The 22,265-nt window shown below is 42.6% G+C and overlaps 1 protein-coding gene across 1 annotated transcript in view; it reads right to left on the bottom strand.

Annotated features, from left to right (window-relative positions):
- EEFSEC (eukaryotic elongation factor, selenocysteine-tRNA specific) overlaps nucleotides 1-22,265 on the bottom strand; it is a 135,203-nt gene that overhangs the window by 47,679 nt on the left and 65,259 nt on the right. Inside the window, exon 5 of the mRNA XM_040407403.1 lies at nucleotides 9,817-10,446. Coding sequence (XP_040263337.1) covers nucleotides 9,817-10,446 — 630 coding nt within the window. The remainder of the gene's footprint in view (nucleotides 1-9,816; nucleotides 10,447-22,265) is intronic.

Raw genomic sequence — 22,265 nt, 5'->3', positions numbered from 1 at the left:
ACGTGCCCAGCCAACATGACCGCGAGCAGCTTAAACAAGAGCATGGCAGCCCCCATAGAAAGGAGCACGACACGAGCAGCGGCACCACTGCAAATACTGCTACTAATACTATTACTGCTATTACTACTACTACTGCTAATACTACTTCTACTGCTATTACTACTGCGGATACTATTATTGCTGCTGCTACTACTGCTTATGCTACTATTACTACTAAAAATACTACTTCTACTACTATTACTGCTAATAATACTACTATTACTACTACTGATGCTACTACTGTTACTGTTGCTGCAACTACTACTATTAGTGCTGCTGCTACTACTACAAATTAATACTACTATTATTACTGCTGCCACTACTATTAATACTACTGCTACTACTATTCATACTACTCCTACTACTACTCGTATTACTACTGCTCATGCTGCTACTACTACTGCTGCTGCTACTATTGATACTACTATCACTACTGCTGCTACTACTATTAATACTACTATTACTACTGCTGCTACTACTATTAATACTACTATCACTACTGCTGCAGCTACTACTACTACTGCTGCAGCTACTACTATCACTACTGCTACTACTACTATCACTACTGCTGCAGCTACAACTATCACTACTGCTACTACTACTATCACTACTGCTGCAGCTACTACTATCACTACTGCTACTACTACTATCACTACTGCTGCTACTACTATTAATACTGCTGCTGCTACTATTAATACTACTATTACTACTGCTGCTGCTACTATTAATACTATTTCTACTGCAGCTGCTGCTACTACTACTATTAATGCTGCTGCTACTACTACTATTAATACTACTGCTGCTACTACTATTAATACTACTATTACTGCTGCTGTGACTACTACTACTATTACTGCTGCCACTACTATTAATACTACTGCTGCTACTACTACTAAGGCCTCATGAACACGACCGTTGTTCGGGTCTGCATCCGAGCCACAGTTTTTGCGGCTCGGATGCGGACCCATTCACTTCACTCCGTGTGCTGTCCGCATCCTTTGCTCCATTCCGTGGTCCGCCAAAAAAATATAACCTGTCCTATTTTTGTCTATTTTGCGAACAAGAATAGGCAGTTATATTAAAGGCTGTCCGTGCTGTTCTGCAAAATTGCGGAACGCACGCGGACACCATCCGTGTTTTGCGGATCCGCGGTTTGCGGACCGCAAAACACACATCGGTCGTGTGCATGAGGCCTAACGCAGACACTGATTGAACTTTTGAGTAAAATCAGTGTTTTCCTCCACAGATCCTGATACAATTGGCTGGTGCGAGAGGCCTTGGGCTAGCTGCTGGATTCCATTGTATCCATCTCCATTTAGTACTTTGAGTCCTCAAGGGTGTAAAGGGCTGCATTTCATCACTTGGGCCGGGTTCACGTAGATCCCTGTGTCCAGCTGGTGGTTTTGTGCCAGGGAAACATCTGGAAGTGGTGCGTCAGATCCTGGAAATTATCCTGAAGAAAACTATAGAACAAGCCGGAGGAAGACGACATCATACGCCCCAGGTTAGGGCCCCATTTGCATTTTTCAGGGGCCCTGAGGCAGGCTTGGGCAGTATTAGAAAAATGGTGAGCCTAATGTTCCCAAGAAACAGCGCCCCCTGTGCCTGCTGCTGCAGATCGTCCCTAATGAAGTGTAGAGGACTGAACTGCAATACCCGACACAGCCACTGGACAGATGGGGCACTGTTGCTAGAAAAGAGTCAGCATGGTGCCTGAAAAATCTGCAGAGCTGCGCACATAACACTACAATTCATGCCCCTCTTTCCAGTCTATGCCGCCCCTCCCCCTCCTCTACACCCCGTATAGTGGAGGCCTCGGAACAGAGAAGGTTTTAGACGTATTGTCCTCAGGAAGTTAAATTATTTGCAATTCTGCAAATATTTTAATCGCGCAAAAACAGAACTATGGAGCACGTGGGCAGAAAGTATTTACACGAGCGCGGACCCTGCAGGAGGCTGGAGCGAGGAACCAAACGACGAGACCCATGAAAGACGAGTTCAAAAGCAAGATCAATGGGCTCTTAAAGTGGGAATGAGGCCACTTACCCCGACGTGCACACGCTTTACAACCTGCTCTCTTCCTAAGTGAAACCATTTATGATAAACTAGCTGGAAGTGTCCGAGAGATGGAAAGTCCTGGACCGCAGCACAGTCACCCGAAAGGCAAACAGTCCAGGAATGGGGGGGGAAGGGACCGAGGGGTCAAACCGATGGCCACCGCTGGGACCGTAACCTTCATGTTGTAATATATCCTCCTAATCCCAACATGAGAGTATAGGAAATAATGCAACATTCTAGGGCAGTGGTGGCGAACCTATGAGATTAATGGAATATAAATCATGAAGTAACGCAATAAACAAGACGTGACAACGTAAAATTAGACCACGAAATAATGTAGTATTTGAGATGAATTAATGTAATATTATAGAAGGTGAAATAGCATTATACAAGATGAGACAATGTAATACTATAGAAAAATCGTGACATAAAAAAATCAATTATGAAATAATGTATTATTATAGAACAGGGGAGCACAACGTTTTCATGGTCAGACTGAACAAACGTCAAGGGTTAAAAGGAAATTTAAAGGGGTATTAACAACTGAAATACTGTATTTATGGCGTACTGAACATACAGTATACACCATTAATGTCTAGTTACAGTTCCAGGACCCCCAAATGGGAGAATACATAAAAAAATGCATAAGACTTAGACATACATGTCTGTTACCAGATGGTTGGGGGCCACACAGAATAGTATTGAGGGCCGCAGGTTGTGCACCCCTGTTATAGAACATAACATAGTATTGTATGAGCTGAAATAATAAATGAAATGAAGTAATATAGGACATGAAAGAATGTATTATAGAGCATGAAATAACTGTAAATGAGATGAATTATAATGTAATATATGAGATGAAATAATGTAATATTCAGTAAATCATGAAATAATTTAATATAGAAAAATGAAATAATATTCTATAAAATGAAATATTGTAATATTATTATAGAACATAAAAACAAAATTTTTTTATATATTGAATTGAAAAGAAAACAAACAATGGCACAATACTTAAAAAAAATAAAATTATATTATTCTGTGTATACAGCTTGTAAACTATGTGTATCCATGGTTACAGACTACGAACAAGACCTGTGTAGTCTGATCCTACATTCATGTGTTACTGGTGGTTGGTAAGGGTTCGGTGTGTGTCAGGGGCGGATTGGCCAAAGACCTTACAGGGAAATTTCCCGGGGGGCCGCCTGGGCCCTCCTCACGGCCGGCCAGTGAACGTTTTTGGGGTTGTATTTAGTGATGGACTGTGGTATTTGGCTCGGTTGGGGCGGTATAATGTGCCACAATATGGTATTGCTGGCCTTGCCTTCCATCAACTGGACACAACTACAAGACGGGGCCACTTTAAGTTCCCAGTCCGCCCCTGGTGTGTGACATCAGCACATCCATGTAGCGTGCACGTTTCTGGGGTCCTGGCAGAGGGGCCTTGCTGTACTGCAGTCCCTAATACTTCAGGGATCCATTAACTGGATGCAAAATTCAGACTTAGGGTTCCCCTAGGGTTGTCAGAGTCAGTCCTGTCCATACTACATGCTCCACACCATCACCCCTCCGCACTACACCCATAGGTATTTATTGCAGTATTTAATCTAGGTGACTATACGTGTCTGGCGAGTTGGACGATATTTTCTCTCTACATTTTTCTTTTTTCTTTTATGGGATTGTAGTATTTCCCGGCCAACATAAACCAAACGACCAGAAACAAATAAATAAAATCTTTTCATCAGAACGAAAAAGAAATGTTTTTATGAGAGCGGAGCTCGTAAACCTCTGCGTGTCCTCTCGTGTCTGCCAGTTGTAGACAGAGTTAACGTGCGCAGTTCTTATAAGTCCAGTCTACCGCCAACCCACACACTCAATAACTATGGAGGCGCGGAGGGACTGCAGCCGAACCCATGAAATATCCAACCTGCTGGCACCTTAAGAAGAGGCGCAGTGAAGACATGGCAGAGGTAAAGCAGGCCATGATGGTATGTACAGAGCTGGTCCCCAAGTAGGACGGTGCCCCACACTTGACATTGGCAGATCAGCCACATAAAGTGTAAGTAATACAGTATAGACTGCTAACCGTACAGGAGGGAGCCGAAATATCAATATCATAACGTGCACCGCAAACAATATTCTGTACATAAAGGAATAGTGCCAAAAAATGCAGAGCAAGTAAATACTGCACCTAATATCTAATATCTCTCCAATATCTATCTCCTATCGTATCTAATTAACTCTCTAATATCTATCTAAAAATAGATATTCTCAGCTCTCTCAAATGAATGAAAAAATAAGTTTATTACCCCAAGTGGATCGACATTTCAGCTCAACGATAGAGCCTTTCTCAAGCTATGTATCTCATATCTATCCATCCCATATCTATCTATCTATCTATCTCATATCTATCTAATATCTATCCCATATCTATCTATCTATCCCATATCTATCTAACCCATATCTCTCCCATATCTATCTATCTCTCCCATATCTATCTATCTATCTATCTCTCCCATATCTATCTATCTATCTATCTCTCCCATATCTATCTATCTATCTCTCCCATATCTATCTATCTATCTATCCATCTATCTATCCCATATCTATCTATCTATCTATCTATCCCATATCTATCTATCCCATATCTATCTATCTATCTATCTATCCCATATCTATCTATCTATCTATCCCATATCTATCTATCTATCCCATATCTATCTATCTATCCCATATCTATCTATCTATCCCATATCTATCTATCTATCCCATATCTATCTATCTATCCCATATCTATCTATCTATCTATCTATCTATCCCATATCTATCTATCTATCTATCTATCTATCTATCTATCCCATATCTATCTATCTATCTATCTATCTATCCCATATCTATCTATCTATCTATCTCTCCCATATCTATCTATCTATCTCTCCCATATCTATCTATCTATCTCTCCCATATCTATCTATCTATCTCTCCCATATCTATCTATCTATCTCTCCCATATCTATCTATCTATCTCTCCCATATCTATCTCTCCCATATCTATCTCTCCCATATCTATCTCTCCCATATCTATCTCTCCCATATCTATCTCTCCCATATCTATCTCTCCCATATCTATCTCTCTATCTATCCCATATCTATCTATCTATTATCTATCTATCCCATATCTATCTATCCCATATCTATCTATCTATCTATCCCATATCTATCTATCTATCTATCTATCTATCTATCTATCTATCTATCTATCCCATATCTATCTATCTATCTATCTATCTATCTATCCCATATCAAATCAAATCAGCTTTATTGGCAGGACTAAATACATTTTAGCATTGCCAAAGCAAGTGGGAAATAATTGGGTAGGGTTGGGGGATGGGGACATATACAGGGTGGGGGTATAGGAGTCCATGGTATATCAGGCTCCTCTCAGTCTATGGCAGGCAGTAATATATTGTGCTGCTGTGGCCGGTGTTCTCCTCTTCCCCCAGCAGTATGGAGAGTCTCTCTTCCTCCTCCATGGAGGTGAAGTCTGGACAGAGATCAGACAGTCTCCTGAAGCGAGTCTCCCTCACTGCTGAGTATTTGGGGCACCGCAGCAGGAAATGAGCCTCATCCTCCACGGCCCCACTGCTATCTATCCTCCACGGCCTCACTGCTGGTCGCACAGCTATCTATCTATCCCATATCTATCTATTTATCCCATAGCGATCTATCTATCCCATATCTATCTATCCCATATCTATCTATCCCATATCTATCTATCCCATATCTATCTATCTATCTATCTATCTCATATCTATCTATCTATCTCATATCTATCTATCTATCTATCTCTCTCATATCTATCTATCTATCTCATATCTATCTATCTATCTCATATCTATCTATCTATCTATCTCATATCTATCTATCTATCTATCTCATATCTATCTATCTCATATCTATCTATCTATCTATCTATTATCTATCTCATATCTATCTATCTATCTATCTATCTCTTATATCTATCTATCCATCTATCTATCTATCTATCTATCTATCTATCTATCTATCTATCCCATATCTATCTATCTATCCCATATCTATCTATCTATCTATCCCATATCTATCTATCTATCTATCTATCCCATATCTATCTATCTATCTATCTATCCCATATCTATCTATCTATCTATCCCATATCTATCTATCCCATATCTATCTATCTATCCCATATCTATCTATCCCATATCTATCTATCCCATATCTATCTATCCCATATCTATCTATCCCATATCTATCTATCCCATATCTATCTATCCCATATCTATCTATCCCATATCTATCTATCCCATATCTATCTATCCCATATCTATCTATCCCATATCTATCTATCCCATATCTATCTATCCCATATCTATCTATCTATCCCATATCTATCTATCTATCCCATATCTATCTATCTATCAATTTGCCGGACAGTCTTCAAGACTTTCAGCTTGTGAAACCAACAGTCTTGAAGAAATCTAACAGAGAAATCAGTGATTCATTCTCTTCTGCTCCATTTTCTTATGTTGATTGTTTAAGGAGCAGAGTTTCCCATATCTATCTATCCCATATCTATCTATCTATCTATCTATCCCATATCTATCTATCTATCTATCTATCCCATATCTATCTATCCCATATCTATCTATCTATCTATCTATCCCATATCTATCTATCTCATATCTATCTATCTCATATCTATCTATCTATCTATCCCATATCTATCTATCCCATATCTATCTATCTATCTATCTATCCCATATCTATCTATCCCATATCTATCTATCTATCCCATATCTATCTATCCCATATCTATCTATCTATCCCATATCTATCTATCCCATATCTATCTATCCCATATCTATCTATCCCATATCTATCTATCCCATATCTATCTATCTATCTATCCCATATCTATCCCATATCTATTTATCTATCTATCCCATATCTATCCCATATCTATCTATCTATCTATCTATCTATCTATCTATCTATCTATCTATCCCATATCTATCCCATATCTATCTATCTATCTATCTATCTATCTATCTATCTATCTATCTATCCCATATCTATCTATCCCATATCTATCTATCTATCTATCTATCCCATATCTATCTATCTATCTCATATCTATCTATCTATCTATCCCATATCTATCTATCCCATATCTATCTATCTATCCCATATCTATCTATCCCATATCTATCTATCTATCCCATATCTATCTATCTATCCCATATCTATCTATCTATCTATCCCATATCTATCTATCTATCCCATATCTATCTATCTATCCCATATCTATCTATCTATCCCATATCTATCTATCTATCCCATATCTATCTATCCCATATCTATCTATCCCATATCTATCTATCCCATATCTATCTATCTCATATCTATCTATCTATCTATCCCATATCTATCTATCCCATATCTATCTATCTATCTATCTATCCCATATCTATCTATCCCATATCTATCTATCTATCCCATATCTATCTATCCCATATCTATCTATCCCATATCTATCTATCCCATATCTATCTATCCCATATCTATCTATCCCATATCTATCTATCCCATATCTATCTATCTATCTATCCCATATCTATCCCATATCTATCTATCCATCTATCTATCTATCTATCCCATATCTATCTATCTATCCCATATCTATCTATCTATCCCATATCTATCTATCTATCCCATATCTATCTATCTATCTATCCCATATCTATCTATCCCATATCTATCTATCTATCTATCCCATATCTATCTATCTATCTATCTATCTATCTATCTATCCCATATCTATCTATCCCATATCTATCTATCTATCCCATATCTATCTATCCCATATCTATCTATCCCATATCTATCTATCCCATATCTATCTATCCCATATCTATCTATCCCATATCTATCTATCCCATATCTATCTATCCCATATCTATCTATCCCATATCTATCTATCCCATATCTATCTATCCCATATCTATCTATCTATCCCATATCTATCTATCTATCCCATATCTATCTATCTATCCCATATCTATCTATCTATCAATTTGCCGGACAGTCTTCAAGACTTTCAGCTTGTGAAACCAACAGTCTTGAAGAAATCTAACAGAGAAATCAGTGATTCATTCTCTTCTGCTCCATTTTCTTATGTTGATTGTTTAAGGAGCAGAGTTTCCCATATCTATCTATCCCATATCTATCTATCTATCCCATATCTATCTATCCCATATCTATCTATCCCATATCTATCTATCTCATATCTATCTATCCCATATCTATCTATCCCATATCTATCTATCCCATATCTATCTATCTATCTATCTATCTATCTATCTATCTATCCCATATCTATCTATCTATCCCATATCTATCTATCCCATATCTATCCCATATCTATTTATCTATCTATCCCATATCTATTTATCTATCTATCCCATATCTATTTATCTATCTATCCCATATCTATCCCATATCTATCTATCTATCTATCTATCTATCTATCTATCCCATATCTATCCCATATCTATCTATCTATCCCATATCTATCTATCTCATATCTATCTATCTATCTATCTCATTTCTATCTATCTATCCCATATCTATCTATCTATCTATCCCATATCTATCTATCTATCCCATATCTATCTATCTATCCCATATCTATCTATCTATCCCATATCTATCTATCTATCCCATATCTATCTATCTATCCCATATCTATCTATCTATCTATCCCATATCTATCTATCTATCTATCCCATATCTATCTATCCCATATCTATCTATCCCATATCTATCTATCCCATATCTATCTATCCCATATCTATCTATCCCATATCTATCTATCCCATATCTATCTATCTATCCCATATCTATCTATCCCATATCTATCTATCCCATATCTATCTATCTATCCCATATCTATCTATCCCATATCTATCTATCTATCTATCTATCCCATATCTATCTATCTATCCCATATCTATCTATCTATCTATCTATCCCATATCTATCTATCTATCCCATATCTATCTATCTATCCCATATCTATCTATCTATCCCATATCTATCTATCCCATATCTATCTATCCCATATCTATCTATCCCATATCTATCTATCCCATATCTATCTATCATTTCCCCTCTTCATAAACATTACTTAACTATTACATTCTCCAAATCTCGCCACGGTATTGTGGCTTTCCGTGGCCCAGCTTTTCCTGCATCATAGAAGATATTCTGTACACCAAGCACACAGCAAAAATAAGTGAAGCTAAGTCACTTCCATCAACCTAATAGAAAAAAGGATAATTCTATGCAAAACCAGAAAGTCTCCAATCATTTACTGAAAATCACCAGGGGCTAGCTCCAGACATGGCTGCTGCCAGCAGTTAAAGAGATGTTAAACTTAGATAAAGGGATAGAATGAAGTCACTCATCAATTTGCCGGACAGTCTTCAAGACTTGCAGCTTGTGAAACCAACAGTCTTGAAGAAATCTAACAGAGAAATCAGTGATCCATTCCCTTCTACTCCATTTTCTTATGTTGATTGTTTAAGAAGCAGAGTTTCGCTTGCCAGGCCTCAAACATTGACCTTTCTGGTGATGCACATTCATTCTAAGTCTGAAAGAACGAGTACTCTCTCTTACCCTCTCAACTTGTCCTTCCTTGTGTTTCATCTTGAAGACCTTGAGTTTTGGAAGAAATGTCTCGGAGTAGTTCTTGTGTTCTGCCCCTTCGAGGAGGACTCCATGAAAGGCTAATCTACAGGTATTTGAATGGATGTCAGTGTCCAACTTGGATCCAATCACAAGGCACGGTTTGGGACAGGTGACCGGCCTCTCAAACTCCAGTAAGGCCCACTGCTCCTTAGGAAGGAGCTCGTCTCCCTGAGGACTATCCGCTTTGCCCGAGTCCTTCGTGATATAGCTGTCCTGATATAAATACTCCTCCCCGAAATCGAAGTGGTCTGTAGGTTCTTCTTGGTTGAGGTGAGGAGGAGGAGGAACGCTGAAGAACATGACTTTCCCCATTACAGTTTCATGGCCCAACGTTATATGGAACTTGGCTTTGGTGTGAAGAGACCCTTTAAAGTAAGGGATCTTCTTGACGGATATTATGGCCGCGTGGATTGTGTGCAGCGAGTCTGGAGTGCAGACAAGTCCTCTTTCTAACAGCTTTGGATCAAACTGAGTTACGCAGATTCCCAGGCGATCGCCCTGCATGGCGCTGCTGACCGGCTGGTGGAACATCTGCATGCTTTTCACCTTCTTAGACACCTAAAAGAATGTAAAGAAGAAGAGGAAAAAAAAAGTCAAAACTGAGGACACCTCATTGGGACTACAGATGGCAATTGGTGGTTGGACGGTTTCACCCACTGAAGTCGGCCAATATTGGTCTTCACCAGGCATGCTCAACCTGCGGCCCTCAAGTTGTTGCAAAACTACAACTCCCAGCATGCCCGAACAGCCTACAGCTATCAGCCTACAGCAGGGCATTGTGGGAGTTGTAGTTTTACAATAGCTGGGGGGCCGCAGGTTGAGCATGCCTGGTCTTCACAAATGGGTTCATCAAGAATGTGGACTCCTCTGGTAATACTGTCAAACAGACATTCCCATCAGATAAAGTCAGAGTATATGTCAGGGATGCTCAACCTGCGGCCATCCAGCTGTTGCAAAACTACAAATCCCAGCATGCCCCAATAGCTGTAGGCTGTCCAGGCATGCTGGGAGTTGTAGTTTTGCAACAGCTGGAGGGCCGCAGGTTGAGCATCACTGGCATATGTCTTGACCTCTAGGATCCCCAACGATCCTGAGAATGAAGGGGACACAGAGATAATTCAGCACTTCACTGTTTCCCCCCTGCACATCTGTGCCTTGGCCACCCGCTGTGCAGGGAACTACAGCTCCATTCAAGTAAATGGGGCCAGCTGCAGTTCGAGTGGTCGCGACCACCGGTGTGCAGGTAAGGTCTCATGCACACAGGGATATGCATTTTGTGCTCTGCAAATTGCAGAGCCGCAAAATACAGATACCGTTGTCCGTGGTCCACATTTGGTGGCCAGGTATAGGACACGTTCTATCTTTTTGCAGAACGGAAATAAGGATGCAGAAAGCACACAGATCATCTGCAAAAAGATAGAGTATGTCAGCAAAATGTGGACCACAGACCTGTTGAAGTCAACAGGTCTGCAAAAACAAAATACGTGTACGTGTATTTTGCAAATCCGAGGTTTGGAAGCTTCAAAAAGGACATGGTCATGTGTACGAGGCGCCTAATAGATGGGAGGGGGTGCAGTGCTTCACCATAGCGACATCCCCTTCCTTCTCAGAAATGTGAAGGTACCAGAGGTGAGACCACCACTGTTCATAAAGTGATGGCATATCCTAGCGATCTGCACATGGTGGGTCCTGCAGCGGCAAATCTATTGTGTGTGGAGCTCCCTTTAAATGGGTTGTCCTCTCCTTTACTACTGATGGACTATCCTCAGGATAAGCCATCACTACCCGATCGGCGGGATCGGACAACCCACCGCTCCGCCGATCAGTTGTTTCAGAAGAGCTCCAGCCCCAGAAATGATGTAATATGAGGAGAAGTAGCATATAAAGCACTAGTCTGTCTGGAAGGTGCATGTTCCAGGTGTAGAACTAGCAGAACTATCTGCAGGGACATATTTAATAAAAGAAAAGCTGGACCGGACAAGGCAGGTCAACTTGGCAAAGTCACTGCAGAAGAAATGTAGCAGCCATTGTGCCTGGGAGCCTTCAGTCCCTCTGAAGATGCTTTGAATGATTTAGTAAGCCATTTATCAACTGCTGGAGGTGGATCACATAGAGGAACGTCGCTTCTGCCTGTCCATGGAGAACGAGAGAAATCTAGGAGGGCCAAGGGCCTGATAGTCTGTAAACCGATGCAAGGACTCTGTGCCCTTAAATGCTCCGTCCATCGAGAAGCTTCTTGTGAAATTCAATTTGTGGCCGGTAAATATATGAAGTGATCCCCGGAGGAGTAGTCCAGAGAAGCCGCAATCAATACGAGACCGTGTTAAGTGTTCTCCTCCGCAGGAGCGGCTCTTGTCTTGGACATTATAAAAGCAATTCATTTACAATACCTGTAGCTGGAGCCTCAGTGTACCGCCTGTGACTGGTGCGGGGCTGAAATACAGTCCAGACCACAGGACGTAATGACTGCGGTAAATTATCTGACCGTAGACTGTCAGTGACCACTAGGTCTATGATCGGCGGACGGCTGAGAGGAAACATGAGGGAATCTGCCATGGGTTTAAGAGGGGAGAAACAAAGCAGTACTGACATCATAAAAAAAAAATCCTGACATCCTGCAGTTTTTACACAGAGCCCCGTGGAGATCACAACTCAGCAGTCATCTCATCATCATCGCAGGCAGAATTACCAGGAGAGGCAACACCCATATAGAATACACAGGATCAATCATTTACAATAGGCGATGGTCACTTCTTATCTATACCACTCCCTGCACAGGTCACAGAGCATGCCCAGAACACTTGCCCATAAAATTCAAAAAGAATCGTCAGTCTACAGGTTTCTATGGTCCATGTGGCCTCTTTAAAGCAAATCCTCCATAATCATGCACATCTGTTCAGCTCACATGTATAACTGCTTGAGAAAGGCTCTAAGGTTCGGCCGAAACATCGCGTCTCCACATGGGTGAATAAATCATTTTTGCATTTTTATTTATTTTTGAGTGCTGCCTTTTTGCTGTTTTGTATGCTGGGCAATAGTCCCTTTTTGGTGTGCACCTCTTTTGTCAATTTTATTTATTGACTTTAGTGCTGCCATCTATTTGCTTTTTCATGTACAGAACTAGACACAAAATAATAGATCCACAATTAGAAAACAAAAACACAAGTAATAAAGAAAAATAAAAAAAAACGAATATTTGGTTTTAAACCAGAGGTGACCAAGCTTACAGACACAAAGAGCCAAAAAGAAAACAAAAAAAAAACTACCAGGAGCCACGAGCTATACATTTACACACGAGTCACCGTATGTTTCACCTAGGTTTTAACAAAGAAAAATAAAGGGGGGAAAAAATATTTTTTATCTGATCTGAGGTCTGATAAAAAAAAAAAAAGAAGTTTCTTATTTTTCATTAGCAGAGAAAATCCTCATCTGACCTAAAATAAGATCCACAAACCTCATCAGACCCCCAATGCTCGGATCAGACAACACAAATCAGACTCCCAGTGTCTGACCCTCAGTGCTCAGATCTCCCCCCCCCCCCCCCCCCAAATCTTCCCTCTTCTCAGATCTGACCCCCCCATGCTCAGACCTGACCAACCCATGCTCCAACAAGTCCACCCCATGCTCAGATCTGACCCCCCCCATGCTCAGTTCTGACGACCCCCCCCATGCTCAGTTCTGACATCCCCCCATATGCTCAGTTCTGATGACCCCCATACGCTTAGTTCTGACCCCCCCATATGCTCAGTTCTGACCCCCCCCATATTCTCAGTTCTGACCCCCCAATATGCTCAGTTCTGACCCCCCCCCATATGCTCAGTTCTGACCCCCCCCCATATGCTCAGTTCTGACGACCCCCCCATGCTCAGTTCTGGAGACCCCCCCCCCCCATGCTCAGTTCTGGAGACCCCCCCCCCCCCCATGCTCAGTTCTGACATCCCCCCCATATGCTCAGTTCTGATGACCCCCATATGCTCAGTTCTGATGACCCCCATATGCTCAGTTCTGACCCCCCCCCCATATTCTCAGTTCTGACCCCCCCCATATTCTCAGTTCTGACCCCCCCCATATTCTCAGTTCTGACCCCCCAATATGCTCAGTTCTGACATCCCCCCCATATGCTCAGTTCTGATGACCCCCATATGCTCAGTTCTGATGACCCCCCCCATATGCTCAGTTCTGACCCCCCCCCCCATATTCTCAGTTCTGACCCCCCCCATATTCTCAGTTCTGACCCCCCCCATATTCTCAGTTCTGACCCCCCCCATATTCTCAGTTCTGACCCCCCCCCCCATATTCTCAGTTCTGACCCCCCCCCCCATATGCTCAGTTCTGACGACCCCCCCATGCTCAGTTCTGGCGACCCCCCATATTCTCAGTTCTGACCCCCTGCATATTCTCAGTTCTGACCCCCCCCATATTCTCAGTTCTGACCCCCCAATATGCTCAGTTCTGACCCCCCAATATGCTCAGTTCTGACCCCCCCCCCATATGCTCAGTTCTGACGACCCCCCCCCTGCTCAGTTCTGGCGACCCCCCCCCCCATGCTCAGTTCTGACGACCCCCCATGCTCAGTTCTGGCGACCCCCCCTGATCAGTTCTGGCGCCCCCCCCCCTGCTCAGATCTGACCCCCCCCCCCCCCCCATGCTCAGATCAGGACCCCCATGCTCAGTTCTATAATTTAAAAAATTCTCTTCCCTCTCCTGATCAGGCACTGGGCTCCTGCTCGGGCACCTGCTACTCTGCAGGTCTGCCACGCTCTGCACTGTGACCTGATGAGCACAACGTCCGGTCATAGTCCGTGTCTCCACGTACTACGTTCTCACACTGTGTGCATCAGGAGGACGTAGTGGAGAGTGAGCTGGAGCCGCAAAGTAGCAACAGGAAAAGAGATCTGAGCCTGGGGAGGAGAGTGCGCCGCCCGACTGCTTCCCGGCTCCACAGCTAGAGCCGCAGAGTGCGCCGCCCGACTGCTTCCCCGCTCCACAGCTAGAGCCGCACATGATGAAGCAAAGAGCCGCACGTTTTAAACAGTAAAAATAAGAAATCAGCGATACATTCCCTTTAAGTGACTACCGGTAGATACCTGGGCATCAGAAGACAGGGGAGGGGGGGGGGAAATACACCGCCACTATTGAGCACCAAGTGGTGCTTTAACAAGATGAGATTATTGCACCATGTAACATGTCATATACTGCAGATAGTTTTGACTACGTATTCCAGCGCACCCACAGCTAGCTGGTTACTTACACGCTGTTAATGAAGGCATGCAATGTAGATTGGGTATGAATGGCTGACCTGGTGCCGCTACTGATCACCAGGTGGCGCTATAACAAGATGAGATCATATACTGCAGATCGGTTTGACGGCATATTCCAGCATGCCCACAGCGAGATCTCTATCAGCTGGTTACCTACATGCTGTTAGTGGAAGCATGCAATGTAGCCCGTGTATGAATGGCTGAGCTGGTGTCAGGACATTTCCATCATCTCATTATACTGTTATTATTATTTATTATATGCACTTATATAGCGCTACTATATTCCGCAGCGCTTTACAGACATTAGCATCCAGCTGTCCCCAATGGGGCTCACAATCTAAGGTCCCTATCAGTCTGTCTTTGGAGTGTGGGAGGAAGCCGGAGGAAACCCACGCAAACACGGGGAGAACATACAAACTCCATGCAGATCTTGTCCTTGGTCGGATTCGAAGCTAGGACCCCAGCGCTGTAAGGCACCGTTGCTAACCACTGAGCCACCGTGCTATGCATTTCTATATCCATTCCCATCCATAATGCTGCAGTGGAGCTTACAATCGAGCCGGCGCGGTGTGCTGGAGCAGCAGAGGTCGCTTCAGGCTGGAAAGCTACATTCGGTTTAAACAGATTTGGCATTTCAGAATTCTTTTCCTAAATTGCAGCTTAAGACACAAATAAACGGTCAGACTTCCTTCCCTTCCAAGCCTCACGCCTCGCCGTGTTAAACTGGCATTTATTAGGACGGATTGGATGACTGATCGCCGGCGGTTTTCGATCCAAACCACAATTAATAATGTTAATTGCAAATGCCTGTAAGCTTCTTCGGTGTTAATGTAGCACACTAATAGGACGGCTGCCCGCAACCCAATCTCTTATTCAGGGGAGTTATTTGACAAGGGGAAACAACACTAATTCAGTGGATCACCTTTCAAGGTCACGGAAAAATGAAAGAGTCAGCGAAAAGAAAGAAAGGAAGCCGAATACAAACTAGGACATTCCTTAGGAAATTCCACAAATGCAGAAAGTGGGACAGAAAAATGGGACGTAATATTAACAGGATCTGCATCTCCTGTCTGAGACTCAGATTAAATAGGCCTATTGCACACGACCGTAGGTGTCTCGTGCTGTGGACCGCATATGCGGATCCGCAATACACGGTCGCCGTTCCGTGGGGCATTCGGCATCACGGATGCGGACCCATTCACTTCAACGGGTCCGCAAATCCGGAGATGCGGAATGGAACCCTACGGAAGCACTACGGAGTGCTTCCGTGGGGTTTCCTCCCGTACTTCCGTTCCGCAAAAAGATAGAACATGTCCTATCTTTTTGCAGAACGGGCGGATCACGGACCCATTAGGCCTCCTGCACACGAACGTGTGCGCCCCCCGTGGCCATGCTGCGATCCGCCCGTTTCGCAAAAAGATAGGACATGTATCTTTTTGTGGAACGGATGTACGGGACAAAATCCCAACGGAAGCACTCTGTAGTGCTTCCGTAGGGTTCCGTTCTGCACCATTCCGCATCTCCCGATTTGCGGATCCATTCAGGTCAATGGGTCCGCATCCGTGATGCAGAATGCACACGGAACGGTGCCCGTGTATTGCGGATCCGCAATACAGCAACGGGACACCTACGGTCATGTGTAATAGACCTTAAAGTGAATGGGTCCGCGATCCGCTGCAGCTGCCCCACGGTAGGTGTTCGTGCATTGCGGCCCACAATTTGGAGGCCGCAGCAGGGCCATGGGGCACACACGTTCCTGTGCAGGAGGCCTAACCCCCTATATGCCACAAGCCTCTGAAATCAGTATTGATTGTAAGGACCTGTTAATGCTAGACAGTCACTGGGTACATACATAACTGATCCGCTGTTATGTCCCATTATAAACTTCAGAGCTGCACTCGCTATTCTGCTGGTGCAGTCACTGTGGACATACATTACTTATCCTGTACTGATCCTGAGTTACATCCTGTATTATACTCCAGAGCTGCACTCACTATTCTGCTGGTGCAGTCACTGTGTACATACATTACATTACTTATCCTGTACTGATCCTGAGTTACATCCTGTATTATACTCCAGAGCTGCACTCACTATTCTGCTGGTGCTGTCACTGTGTACATACATTACTTATCCTGTACTGATCCTGAGTTACATCCTGTATTATACTCCAGAGCTGCACTCACTATTCTGCTGGTGCAGTCACTGTGTACATACATTACATTACTTATCCTGTACTGATCCGGAGTTACATCCTGTATTATACTCCAGAGCTGCGCTCACTATTCTGCTGGTCCAGTCACTGTGTACATACATTACTTATCCTGTACTGATCCTGAGTTACATCCTGTATTATACTCCAGAGCTGCACTCACTATTCTGCTGGTGCAGTCACTGTGTACATACATTACTTATCCTGTACTGATCCTGAGTTACATCCTGTATTATACTCCTGAGCTGAACTCACTATTCTGCTGGTGCAGTCACTGTGTACATACATTACATTACCTATCTTGTACTGATCCTGAGTTACAAACCGGATTCCAAAAAAGTTGGGACACTAAACAAATTGTAAATAAAAACTGAATGCAATGATGTGGAGATGGCAAATGTCAATATTTTATTTGTAATAGAACGTAGATGACAGATCAAACGTTTAATCCGAGTAAATGTATCATTTTAAAGGAAAAATACGTTGATTCCAATTTTCACGGTGTCAACAAATCCCCAAAAAGTTGGGACAAGTAGCAATAAGAGGCTGGAAAAAGTAAATTTGAGCATAACGAAGAGCTGGAAGACCAATTAACACTAATTAGGTCAATTAGCAACATGATTGGGTATAAAAAGAGCTTCTCAGAGTGGCAGTGTCTCTCAGAAGCCAAGATGGGTAGAGGATCACCAATTCCCACAATGTTGCGCAGAAAGATAGTGGAGCAATATCAGAAAGGTGTTACCCAGCGAAACATTGCAAAGACTTTCCATCTATCATCATCAACTGTGCATAACATCATCCGAAGATTCAGAGAATCTGGAACAATCTCTGTGCGTAAGGGTCAAGGTATTATTTTCCCTTATAACATGGTTATAAGGGGAAATAATAGCATTCTGAATACAGAATGCATAGTAGGTGATCAATTGAGGGTTAAAAAATAAATAAAAAAATTAACTCACCTTCTCATCTTGTTCGCGAAGTTCCCGGTCTCTTCTTTACTTCTCAAAAGATGAACTATCGGCTAGGACCTGTGGTGACGTCAGATCACATGCTCCAATCACATGGTACATCACCACGGTGATGGACCATGTGATTGGAGCATGTGATCTGACGTCACTAAAGGTCCTTTAGCCGACAGCTCATCATTAAAGAAGTAAAGAAGAGACCGGGAACTACGCGAACAAGATGAGAAGGTGAGTTAATTTTTTTATTTATTTTTTAACCCTCAATTGATCACCTACTATGCATTCTGTATTCAGAATGCTATTATTTCCCCTTATAACCATGTTATAAGGGAAAATAATACTATTTACAGAACACCGATCCCAAGCCCGAACTTCTGTGAAGAAGTTCGGGTTTGGGTACCAAACACGCGCGATTTTTCTCACGCGAGTGCAAAACGCATTACAATGTTTTGCACTCGTGCGGAAAAATCCCGCACATTTTCCCGCAACGCCCGTGTGAAAGAGGCCTAAAGGAAATCACAGAATGGGCTCAGGAATACTTCCAGAAACCATTGTCAGTGAACACAATCCACCGGGCCATCCGCCGTTGCCAGCTGAAACTCTACAGTGCAAAGAAGAAGCCATTTCTAAGCAAGATCCACAAGCTCAGGCGTTTTCACTGGGCCAGTGATCATTTAAAATGGAGTGTGGCAAAATGGAAGACTGTTCTGTGGTCAGACGAGTCACGATTCAAAGTTCTTTTTGGAAATCTGGGACGCCATGTCACCCGGACCAAAGAGGACAAGGACAACCCAAGTTGTTATCAACGCTCAGTTCAGAAGCCTGCATCTCTGATGGTATGGGGTTGCATGAGTGCGTGTGGCATGGGCAGCTTGCATGTCTGGAAAGGCACCATCAATGCAGAAAACTATATTCAGCTTCTAGAACAACATCTGCTCCCATCCAGACGTCATCTCTTTCAGGGAAGACCCTGCATTTTTCAACAAGATAATGCCAGACCACATTCTGCATCAATCACAACATCATGGCTGCGTAGGAGAAGGATCCGGGTACTGAAATGGCCAGTCTGCAGTCCAGATCTTTCACCTATAGAGAACATTTGGCGCATCATAAAGAGGAAGGTGCAACAAAGAAGGCCCAAGACGATTGAACAGTTAGAGGCCTGTATTAGACAAGAATGGGAGAGCATTCCTATTTCTAAACTTGAGAAACTGGTCTCCTCGGTCCCCAGACGTCTGTTGAGTGTTGTAAGAAGAAGGGGAGATGCCACACAGTGGTGAAAATGGCCTTGTCCCAACCTTTTGGGGATTTGTTGACACCATGAAATTCTGATTCAACATATTTTTCCCTTAAAATGGTACATTTTCTCAGTTTAAACTTTTGTTCCGTGATTTATGTTCTATTCTGTATAAAATATTAGAAGTTGGCACCTCCACATCATTGCATTCAGTTTTTATTCACGATTTGTATAGTGTCCCAACTTTTTTGGAATCCGGTTTGTACATCCTGTATTATACTCCAGAGCTGCACTCACTATTCTGCTGGTGCAGTCACTGTGTACATACATTACATTACTTATCCTGTACTGATCCTGAGTTATACTCCAGAGCTGCACTCACTACTCTGCTGGTGCAGTCACTGTGTACATACATTACATTACTTATCCTGTACTGATCCTGAGTTACATCCTGTATTATACTCCAGAGCTGCACTCACTATTCTGCTGGTGCAGTCACTGTGTACATACATTACTTATCCTGTACTGATCCTGAGTTACATCCTGTATTATACTCCAGAGCTGCACTCACTATTCTGCTGGTGCAGTCACTGTGTACATACATTACTTATCCTGTACTGATCCTGAGTTACATTCTGTATTATACTCCAGAGCTGCACTCACTATTCTGCTGGTGCAGTCACTGTGTACATACATTACTTATCCTGTACTGATCCTGAGTTACATCCTGTATTATACTCCAGAGCTGCACTCACTATTCTGCTGGTGCAGTCACTGTGTACATACATTACTTACCCTGTACTGATCCTGAGTTACATCCTGTATTATACTCCAGAGCTGCACTCCCAATAATGCAGACATCATGGCTGTCATCTCCCAAGATCCCTTGCCTTTGCTTTATCTGCACAGCGCTTGCTCTGGTGATTTGCATCCTGTAATGTATCTTTACACTAGGCACTGCACAAGAATCAAACGAACTGTCCCCTGCGATACAGGAGCTGAAATAAACCGTCAGGGCTGTTTCTGCCAACAAGCTTGCTGACTGTGTCTACTGACAACCAGCAGAATCATGAATGCAGCTCTGGCTCAGTACACAGACAAGTTATAGACATATTTTATGTACATTTTGTATACGAACTGTTTATATTTCAACGGTGCCCGTAGACGGACATGCCCTTGGGTATACCCTGTGCTGTCAAGCCAGTGACATTTTACAGTCCTATGTATTAGTAAGTTGCATCCTCATGAATAATGGGTCCAGCACACAAAATATGGCTGCAAAGGTAATGGATACAATTCAATATCCTCTGCAAATGGAGCTGATGGCACACACTGATAGCCGGGATCATTTCAATGAAGAAGCCCTGCGGTGACAGGTTTAATATAAAGCACCACAGCTTCCTGCAGGAATACCGCAGCAGCCGCCTGACAGCTTATCTGCTAATACCCCTGGCAACCAAACGAGGGCATTTAATAACATGGGAGCAAATGCATCACCCATAGCAACCAGATAACAGCTTCTATCGGCTATCTGATTGGTTGTTGCAGAAAAGCAGATTAGTTACATTTGATCCAAATCGTTACAATTGTTTCTCATCCAGTAATGCAGCCATAGAGGAGAACGCCCGGCCGCGAATTAGGGGTTTTAGGGCGCCGATCATGCCCGGAGCGGCTCCCTGTGATGGATCTTCCCCTTGGGTACGGGAAGAGAGAGGTTTTAAAAATACATTCATGTTTGCCTAGTGCCACGTAAAGGAGTGTGAGCCTCTACCTATCTCAAATGGGAATCAGCCTGAGAGTCGATGCCGGCCCAGGAAGGTAATTCTTGCAATCGCAGAAATGAAATGGAGACATGTTAGATCAGTGGTGCATGAATATTTACTCAAGCCAGGCTTTACTGCACTCAACCTGGCTTCAATTTTGCAAATTAAAATGAGCACTGTGTGGATGGAGAGATTAAAGTACAGCGTCCTAGAGGCTGCCGCTTGCCCGCTGAGGTATTAAGTGATCTGCTCTCCCGTATGCTGGGCTATTTTGGTGATGTTATTGAGGGAGGTCAGAAAGGAATCCAGAATGGAGGCTGCAGGTCAAGAAACGGTCAAACAGCTTGGATCGGGCGTCCTGAATATATGCAAATCAAGCTCATCGTTACCTAAGGTCATTTATATTCAGAGCAGAAAATAATAAATTCTAGGTTTCTACTGAAGAAAGTTAGAAATAAAAAAACTATATATAAAAATTTTTCCCCCCTGGAAACAGCGCCACTCTTGTCCATAGGCCACATCTGGTATTGCAGCTCAGTGTCCCATTCCCAGTTGTTATAGGTCCTTAACATCGTACTATTGAAGGACCCGGTGCTGACGGCTGCCACTTTATTATCCAAGAGATTATTTAAAAAAAAAATAATAATATAGAAAAATTGAAAAAAATTCTGCATTGTAGTTCACCCCGATACCTGTTGTGAAGCCACGTGGAGAGCAGATAAGTGGACACTGCAGTGTATTATATCAGCGATCCAGTCCCAGAGTGGTAAAGCGTCCGAGTGGGACTTAGAAAATGTAGAATAAAAAAATAAAAAAAGTAACAAACAAAAAGTAAGAAAAAAGTAAAAAATAAAAACAAAGTGCACAAAATTGGTAGCACCGTGCCTGTAAAGTTCTGAACTAAGATCACATTACAAATGCAGTACAAGAACAGAAAATAAT

Source organism: Bufo bufo, chromosome 9 (genome assembly GCF_905171765.1).
Source record: "Bufo bufo chromosome 9, aBufBuf1.1, whole genome shotgun sequence".
Taxonomy (NCBI): domain Eukaryota; kingdom Metazoa; phylum Chordata; class Amphibia; order Anura; family Bufonidae; genus Bufo; species Bufo bufo.
This window is presented reverse-complemented; position numbering and strand designations above follow the sequence as displayed.